A 10,281-nucleotide genomic window follows, 5' to 3' on the forward strand; every position below is an offset into this window, starting at 1 on the left:
TGCACTTTCTATCCTAGTCCGAGAGCTTTAGCTATAATAGGCTAGAAATCAAGACTTATAGTTTTGATCACTAACATTGATAAACATGCTTGAGATAGCAACGCATGCGAGTTCGACCGAGCTCTAACAAGTTCTGCAAGGCCGATGGAGCTAGTGATTCTTGTTTTTCCTGGAGATTTAATGATTCCTATAATTTCTTAGCTTTCTGTGATTTCTGCGATTTCTGCGATTTCAGCAATGTTTGTGATGTTAGTGATGTTTGTGACGTTTGTGAATTCCTGTATTGTATCCCTTCTAGTGATAGATTTACTTTCAGTCATGTAAGAATATAAGCAGTTGCACTGGGTGATGATGAGATTTCTGGTGAGATATTGTGATTGATTAGCCATTAGTACAAAGAAAAGCTAGTTAAGAGATTAGATGATAGGAGAAATCATAAGAACAAAAGCAGGGAGGAAAGAAGATGAAGGAGAGGGGGAGAACCAGCTATCTCCGGCAGAGAATACCGGTAGAATGCCGGTGGGAAATGACCGTTAAAGAGACGTTGAGGAGAAAGGGACAAAGAAACGACTAGAAATGAACGGGGGTTTTTAAGTTTCAGGCAAAGAAGATTTTTGGTTTTTTGAGTTTGTACGACTCATTCTCTTTCCTCACCGTCTCGAGTACATTTGAACAAGCATTTTCGCCGCTACAGTATATAAGAATGTATGCATGCATCCTGTGAAACTATGTCCTTGCCTAAAACACAACCACATTCTTCTAAAATGGCTGGATGTTGCATATCCCCATCCACTGAACAGATGGTTGCTTCAATGTTTTTTCTGGTATAATCTTTTTTGGGCCATGTTTTTGTTTAGTCTTTTTTCGGGAAGTAACAATGATTTCTTCTTGATTTTAATCTTTTTAGTTTTGCCGATCAAAAACCGAAGAAGAAGAAGAAAAAAAAAGGCAAAACCTCTCGCATCATCTATCATCGGCCACAACAAGAAGCTAATTTCGCTTCATCAAAGTGCAGAGTCACCAAAAAAAAAAAGAAAAAAAAATCAATTTCTAGTTTATACTAATGGGTGTGTTGTGTTTGTGTCTAATTTCTCTTTGCTTTGTTTAAATTGGAAGCATTTTCTGACAACTATCAACATATTTTGGTTACAGAGCTTTCCGTATAGCATTTTTGGAAAGCCAAACTTGGATCATTCACGACTCCAGCCACTCAACTGTAAAATATACATTGAGAATTTGCTACTTCAGAACTCAAGTACAGAGGCAAGAGTCATGCCTGTTACAAACCTACCGCAGGTCCACAACAAACCTCATGGTGTACTGAACCAAAGACAGAATTTCTTGAATCTGTTTACTCTACATGTCCTAACGAACCAGAAAATTGTAGCTGTAGAAGTTAAGAATTAAGATACATGTATAACTTGAAAGTAGACCATTAATAGTCGCAGAGATTAAACCAAAGCGGTTTTCGTTTTTTTTTTTTCACTTGCTTCACATCTTCAATCTGAAAAGCACTACAAGCTGTTTCACATCCTCTCCTCTGTACTATCGCCACAAATCACATACTGAAACTACGGCCGTAAGTACAATATCAATATAAAGTGCATTCACAAAGTTGCTATTGCAGCAATACTATACTACAATAAGCATACATGATACATCTAGTGAATCCTATCAATAGGCTAAAGTTGTGGCTAAGCATACTTGCAGGTTTGTCATTCAACTAGAAATACAAGTTTCCACATCTGCTTTAGCGAAGAGTCTAAAACTAGCCTCAATTACGATGATACGAACAGTTATAATGGAGGGGGGACTATAAAGAAAAGCTTTACCGAAAGGAAACGTACAAAAAAGCTATCATTACAGAAGTTTGGATGTTTTCTTGCAGATCTCCTGGAGCAAATGTAAGAAGAGTTTCCAACCACTGTCCTGTGTCGATTAATGATCTAATAGCAAACAGATAATGGCATAGTCTGAAACTCTGAACAAATGACAATGACATAGCCTAGATTCATGAATCCGCTCTACAATTTTTCACTCACTTACTAATACAAATAATTTTTCTAAATCTCGCCTAACCCAGGTTTTACACTCACTTACAGATACGAAGAATTTTTCTAAATCTATCTCCTACCCGTGTTTCTACATGGTGACAAGTTTTAGGTTGACCAATGTCGTTCCTATGGGAAATGAGCTCAAAGTCTGTAACACATTCATCTAAATGCTGAATGAAACCTTTTACTATGCGTCCACATCTCCTCCTACAGGCAGGATTTCGACTTTTATTCACCTGCCTTATATTGTCCAACTTCTCCTCGATTTCATTTTCCATAACCTGTATTGAACACGTGAAATAAATATATTTGCATCAGAATTTATTCCGAATCATAAAATAAGAAACAATGAAGGCATATAGTACTACATTACACACCTCGAAGCATTCTTTCATGGATGACAATAAATCCATATCAGTACATGGATACTCGTCGTTATCTGTCAATTTATCTCCAGTGTAATCTATGGTCTCATCAACTCCTACTACCTCTTGCAATTTAGTGATGAAAAACTTTTCCAAACTTTGGTTTTTCTCCAAGGACTTCCTAGCATCATCATATGCAGTGGTGATGTCGCCACTTTCAACTTGTGTTTTCTGAATGATCCAGCTTTTACACTCCTCTGGAAGATCGTCATGAGATTTTAAAAATCTAACATTGCAGCTTTCATCTGCATATACATATTCATTCAAGCAAATCATTATTTTCAGTGAATGGATTCTAGCTTCCAAACAAAAACATCAGAATTAGGAATTTCCAAAAAGAAAGAAAACCTTGAATTCTTGTTGTTTCGCTCTAGCAAGTTTGATTTTACTAAGGTAACAAGCTAGCAGGAATTCATGTTCATCGGCATCGAGCATTGAATCAATTCTCTGCGAAATTAAAAAAAAAAAATCTAGGGTTAGCCATAAGTAAATGATCTCTACAATCTCTTATTGTATCAAATGAATGATTAAAACATTGGACTTACTCTTAGGATCCTTAATTCCGTAAGGATGTCTTGTGCGGATTCATAGAGACCATGAGTATTGGTGTTTACACCGCATAAGTAATTCTGTAACACCTTCACATTTTCTTCAGAGTTCCAAAGCTTCCAATTATCCAAAACTTCTTCCATCTCACACCTAAAGAAACCCTCATCTGAATTAGGTTCATGGAAGAATCATAAAACAAAAAGAAATTAACCAGAAGAGATAAGAAGAAGAGGTTATTGTACCTATGAGCATCCGAGTAATTACAGTCTTCCGGATTAAATCTTGGGAACATGGTTGATTCTCCTTCAACACAAAACTTGGTCCTTGGTTTTAGGGTTCTTATTCAGTGATGAGAAGAAGCAACAATTGTATAGTATAGGAAACAGAAGAGTGCACATCCATAAATCGGAAACTCGGTATATAAAGAGTCGCTCTAATCCTAGAATAGATGTTTATGGCAAGGATATCTGCCCCTCTAAATCCCTATCAATATTTCATCTTTTGAGAAAAAATAGGGAGTTAAGAAAAAGAATTAGTTACACTTTTTGGTATTTAACTGTTTTAAGACTTAATTTTATTACTTTATAATAGGTGTCACAAAACTAAGAGGGATTACATACTTAAAGTATGTGGCCCGACCATATCATAGACGCACGGATGTTTACAGACTCAAGAGTCCAGACAGACGGTTAATTCCCTTTCAGATATCCTCATGGCATGGGCTCCGGATAAAGGAAAAGGCAAATTTGAAAAATCACTTGGCCAGCATTTATAAATATAAATCACTGCATCATTCCTTTTATCATGGGTGGCTCTTCCCAAGCCATTCTGAGTTGTTGCCTTTCCACTTCAGTTTGGAAATAGCCTAGCTTTTGTGGTTGTTTCTGGTTTCAAGAAAAAAATAGACAACCATTGTCCGTTTTCTTTCTAAATTGTCAAGTCCACCAATTTCCGAAACTCCACTTATTTTTTTACTGATTATACTAATTTTTCCCAAAAAGGATGATGATTATCTAATTTATATAAATTACCCGATTTTTATGCTAAACTTTCCCTTGACTCCACTAAGTTGCAAGGGTTTATGGATGAAATAGACATTTATCATCCGCTTTTTACTTTTCCAAAAAAGACAACAATTATCCGTTCATAATCTTTTACACGGGGATTCCCGCTCAATAGCAGGAATACGAGCGGAAATCAAGACCTTAGGCAACGATTTTTAAATATGGAAAAAAATTGGGAACCTCCATGAGACATGATCTAATAATTTGGGAACCTCCATAAGACCTAGTATAATAATTTGATTATGAATTTCTATCCAAATTAATCGAACAAAGTTTCACTGGGAAAAGGAGGATCTGGAAAAATGAGCGAATCAACTCAGTTTTAAATTTTGCTTGGAAAATTTTAACTTCGAAAATTTTGACCACCGGTTCTAAGGAAGGTTGTTGGCCACTTTACCAACCACACCACATGAATAGCAACTGGTGAGAACAATAAAATAAATCGTGACATCATCAAGCTCACACTAACCATCATCACTCACAATAAAAGTGATATCCTCGACAAAATGACATCCAAAATATCCAAGTTAACTGCTTAATGTATAAGTGGTCATAATTATGTCATAAGAGATGAAACAGACAAAATATGTGTGGCCTCAGCAACGTTCGGATAACTTAAGTAGTTTTGAGCCTCTATAAGACCTTAACAAGAACCTCAAATAGGATGAAGAAGAACAAATCACGAACCTTGCATTTTGCCTAATTTGTAGTAAGACAAAAAATTTAGCATTGTGTCATGGATATCTGTTGATTGTGGATTTTCAACAAGGAGTAAAATCATAAAATCATGATATTGCGTGTTTCTGACACGGTTTCAGGAATGTATGTGACGATTCATGTTTTATGATTCGTAAACCATTTCACGATCTCTGACTGAGCGAGCATTCCTCTCAGAGCCATGATGAATATGTTTCTCGAAAGGCCTCTCAGCTGAGCGTTCGATGCTTCACACATTTCATCATGACCTCTACATAGAACCTTAATGATTGGGCGGTTCTATAGACATAATGTTTGTTAGAGAGATTAACGGCTTCAGGACGTCACGCTGCTCGTTGTTCCCTGACTATGTAGAGAGACCGTGTACAAAATCCCTTGATGATTGAGCGGTTCCCCAAACATAATGTTTGTTAGAGAGCTTAACGCCTCCAGGACGTCACGCTGCATGTTGTTCCCTTACTGTACACCCCTCAGAATGAGTGTGACGCTTCAATTATCTCACATCTCGATTCTACAATAAATTAATTCTAGCGTGCCATTCACCGCCTGAATTCCTAGAAAATAATCTATTTTATCTCATTACTCCGTTCCATGGTTGATCCTCAGCTGGATTCCATGGATTAGTAATAGATAATTATTTTGTTATCCTGTTTCATGAATTATTCTCAGCTGAATCTCATGAATTGGTGATAAATACTCAAGAAATTTTATTGCTCTGTTTCATAGCTATTCTCAACTGAATCCATGAATCGTTAATAAATATTCACTGATCGGGCGTCAGGTCCACCACCGAGTAAGCCCCAAAAAATGGTGCGAGTGTACTTAGAAAATAATGCACGAACAAGCGCCCAAACACACGAACGAGCATTCAAAAATATGGACAAACGAGGAAACCTACGCAAAATAGGGAGGAACTAATATTAATAAAATAATAAAAGAGGTGTTTTTGGGACAGGGCTCACCGGCCTGCCGGTCATGCCGACGTGGCCGACCCATGCCTCTCCCATTATTTTATTATTTTTCTAAACTCATGAAAACTCCTTCATTCGAGCAAATCTTCTTGTTTGAGCAAAACTCTTAGTTTCTCCATATTTTCCTTCAAACGATGAAAAATAATATAAAAATAGGGAAAGGTGTCACGGGACTCGGGCCACTAGCCGGCCGGCCATGCCCTAGCCGTGGCCGGTCCCACACCTTCCAATCCCTTGTTTTCTCATAATTATTATTTCCCTTATCTCATGAAATTCCCTCGTTCGGACGAAACTCTAAGTTTCTCTATTTTTCCCTCAAACGATGAAAAATATAATTAAAATAGGTAAAGGACCCACGGGACCGAGGCCACTAGCCGTCCTTTCATGCCCTAGTCGTGGCCGGTCCCACACCTTTCAATCCCTATTTCATTATTATTATTTCCTTTATCTCATGAAACTCCTCTGTTAGGGAAAACCCTAATTTTTCAATATTTTCTCAAATATTGCTCAAACCCTGGAAAAGCCAAAAGTCAAATGATTACATGACCGACTAGGCCATTCACGACAAATATTAAAATGTTATTATTTTAATATTCTCGAAATTTTGGTCACATGAGCGAAGTTTTTCTCACTCGCTCGAGCAAAATCGAGAGTTTCAGTTAAGATCAAACTCTTCTGAAAAATTCAAAATATTGCTCGAACGCTAACCAAGAATGTCAAAATTCTTAGGACTGAGACATGGGCACCATAGTGACATGGACATGCTTCCTTGACCGACCAAGGCAAGCCCTAAGGCTTGCAAGGAGCCGGTCTCACACTTTTTCATAATTTTGACCTAATTTGCTCTCAATTGCTGGTATTGGGTCCAAACTCTTTCCAACTAACTTGGAATTTGTTCTAAATACCGCTAGACGGTCCGACAACCACCAAGTGTCGGTCACATGACTCCTTGGCCGGTCCTCATCTCTTCACAAATTAGGTTTCATTACCTAAAACTCAGACGAGCACTATTTTAATAAATGATTGAACCAGCGTTTGATCGTCCTTTCACCAACTGGTCGACAAATACTTTGGCGCACGCTCACTCGATTACCTGGGAGTTACATGGTCGCCATAATCCCATGTAGCTGTTCCCTCCTTCACTCAATGACTCGTTTTCAGTAAGTCATCGATTGATGATCAAACTTAGGGTTTTGAACTGAATGCTCTGCAAATCATAATTCTGAGAAAGTTCAAACACTAATAATTTTATGTTGATACAATAATAAACATCTCAATTAATTATATAATATTCAGTCCAGCTACCAATATTTTAATTAATATTTTATTTGGTCACGCTACCAATAATCCATCAATCGAGCAACATTTGCTCACACGAGGAATATTGATATAACTATCAATATCCAACAATTCATCGTATGAGCAACCTTTGCTCAGACTATCAATATTTATCATGTTGGTCCAATTACAAACGTTTATTTGAACCATGTCTCAGCTGACATGTTCATCCACAAATCATAGAGCATTTGGCAATCTTTCTCGACTAAATGATAGACCCATCGTCTATCAGTCAACAATTGACTAATTAATACATGTCTGCCTTGCAGACTCCAAAAATCATGAGACATCAATCACTGTCACATGGGGGGAAATTAATTCGGGTTTTGGTCTGGCGGCCTACGGCATGTGTGTCCATCCACGATGAGAAATGTGAGTAAGTCGTGCAAGCATTTGAGGGAGTTAGCAAAGTAGTGGGTGGACAATCAACCATCCCTCTCACATACGAGGAACTGGTGCAACCACGATTTCCCGCTCTTCCACTCGAGCAACCGACACACTTATTGGAGATCAATGTGTTTACACTCTGGCAATATAAATAAGCTCTGAATTCACGATTGAGGACAAGACAAGAAATCCATGAGATACACCACTGATTGAGAGACAACGTCCATCGCCCAATCAATCATCATCGTGTGAGCAACACTTTCTATCAATCGAGTGTAATTCATACTTATTTTGAACTCAGCAGTTCATTTGCAGAAACCTACAACACATTCACAATCCTTGATCACCATTGATCTCACACACTTCTCAGCGTCCCTCCTACAGATCAACCCTCTTCCCTCTTTGTGACCGAATTGACTCTGGAACAACCATTTCTTGGTTTAAGCCGGAGTCCTCCAGATTGATCTCTCGAACTCAAAGCACTCATGTGCAGTGAATCTGTTTGAGGTTAGGAAGTTCGCTCGGTCGAGGAGCCTCCGTCCGCTGGTCGTCCCTCCACTTTTTTGAAAACCAGCGAAGCATTTTCCGCTTCAATATTATCACATGATTAACGTCTAAAAAAAAACTTCAAAGACTTTTAGATTGATTACAGGAAAAAAATTTGAGAGATTGAAAAACTGCACATGATAGCAAAAACTTTGAGCAAACGTCATAGAAATCTCAAGATTGCAGTCAAAACCCTAGATAGAAGAAGAAAATGTCAATAAAACCCTAAAAGAAGAAAAAATGGGGACGTGCAAAAGATGAGAGCTTTAGCGTAAGCTTGATTGTTATATATATACACATACACATATTGACCAAGCCTAGAAATTCCATAAATAAACGACGATATTTTGGAAATAATTTCAATTAATATTTCAAATTTACATAACCTTTACAATTTTTGTTAACCACTATATCTTCGATATCCGCATTTCCCTGGTAAAATATTTTTTATCAAACTATGGCAAGTATCTTCCCACGTATATGAATAGAAACTGTTTTTATTATTGTTATTTTTTTCAATTAAACCAAGAAATAAAGATTATAGAAATCGTGAATTAATGATGAAATCTGAATTAATTATTAACCATGAAATAATATTTTTGTAAAAAGGAAAATAATATGTAAAGATTTTGTTAATATTAACCATGAAATAATATTTTTTTAATAAGTTGAAATAATATTTTTTTAATAAGGAAAATAATATGAAAAAAGAATCATTATTTATAAACCATGGAATAATTTTTTTTAGTAAGAAAATTAATTTTTGGAAATCATAGTTTCTTGAGTGCTTGTTTGTTTTGTACTAGTTCCATTTTTTTGTTTTGTATTAGCTCTATTCAAATCATAATGTTCCAAATCATCTATACCCAACAAAGATTTGTGGAAAAGAGATTCATGACCGGGCTAATCAAGTTTTGCGGAAAAGAGATTTATGACCGGGCTAATCAGGTTATTTTTGAAATTTTATTTTTTCTCGATTTAATTGATAGTTTGGGGATGTTTAGGAAGATTACATTTTTTGGTTATGTAAACGGACACTCGACACTTGATGATCATTCAATTTATTTTCTCATCACGTGATGATCATTCGATTTATTTTTTTGATTATCATGAAGAAATCGTGATTTGATATATTATTGGCATGTTATGAGATTTCCAAGATTTTGTTATCCGAGGCAAGAATCATATTTTTCAAGATTTAGTTATTTTATTTTTATAAAAATAATATTTCTTTAGTTAAAATTCAATATTTTATTACAAAAAAATGGTGGGGCCAGAATCAACCAGAATCTACAATCAACGTGGAGCTCCGGTGAATGAAAACGCTTTAAAAATATTTGTTATTATATATAGAATGTGAGCAAAAAACTAACAACTTTGGATTCTTATTTTAATAAAGCACATAATATAGTGGTATTACACTGATTATTAATTTATATATTAGTTGGGTCCTATTTTAAGCTTAAATTTTTTATTATCTTATAAATTTATCGGGGTTATTAAGTTAGCACACTGATGATGGTTTTTCAAATAGTGATTGTAGTAGTGGTAAATACTGGGTCTTTTCAGACTTGTGAAGAAAGCAATTTTTAGATTTAAATTAAACTAGACAATTAAATAAAGTTGTTCAAAGTTATAGAGAAAAACACCAAGACTAGGATTCCACCAATGACCATTTTAATAGTAAACTCTAAATACTTCTTATGCAATTTTATCTTTAAAATCAATTCTAATATTTGCCTCAAATAAGTTTTTGAAGTAATAATTGTAATTAAAAAGTATAAAACATCAAAAGTTACTAAAACCCAGCATGCTTCATCAAGTCAATTCACAATTACTCAATAAAAACTATTAATTCAATTTTAATTCGTGCAAATAATCAAATAATAATAATACAAATAAATATAAAAACTAGAATTATACCAATAAATTTTGTACCAATGGCTTCCTCCGTCGTCTCGGCTAATGGGTTTAGCTCCTCATCCCAAAAACACACTCACAAGATAAATTCATGGCTAAAATAGGTGTTTTTATTGATGATTATATGATGAAATAGGAATTAGCAACGCTGTAATGGTGTTACAGCGCCACTGTTACAAAGGTGTATGGTAATTTAAGACTGATGTAAACGATAACTATCTACTGCTGTGAAACAACAACAGTGGTACGAAAATAAGTCTGCTGAAGAACGACGGACTCTGCGAGTCTGTTCTTCGTGTTCTTCAGAAGC

The 10,281-nt window shown here is 35.8% G+C and overlaps 1 protein-coding gene across 1 annotated transcript; it reads right to left on the reverse strand.

Annotated features, from left to right (window-relative positions):
- Positions 1-1,580: 1,580 nt before the first annotated feature.
- Positions 1,581-3,449, reverse strand: LOC113277266. The gene is made up of 5 exons (XM_026526403.1): positions 3,271-3,449; positions 3,025-3,178; positions 2,828-2,926; positions 2,432-2,724; positions 1,581-2,335 (listed from the first exon to the last, which is right to left on the reverse strand). Exons 1-4 carry the CDS (start codon positions 3,318-3,320, stop codon positions 2,698-2,700), a joined length of 330 nt encoding a protein of 109 aa, XP_026382188.1. The 5' UTR covers positions 3,321-3,449; the 3' UTR covers positions 1,581-2,335; positions 2,432-2,697.
- Positions 3,450-10,281: the final 6,832 nt, after the last annotated feature.

This window comes from Papaver somniferum, chromosome 5 (assembly GCF_003573695.1).
Source record: "Papaver somniferum cultivar HN1 chromosome 5, ASM357369v1, whole genome shotgun sequence".
In the NCBI taxonomy this organism is placed as follows: domain Eukaryota; kingdom Viridiplantae; phylum Streptophyta; class Magnoliopsida; order Ranunculales; family Papaveraceae; genus Papaver; species Papaver somniferum.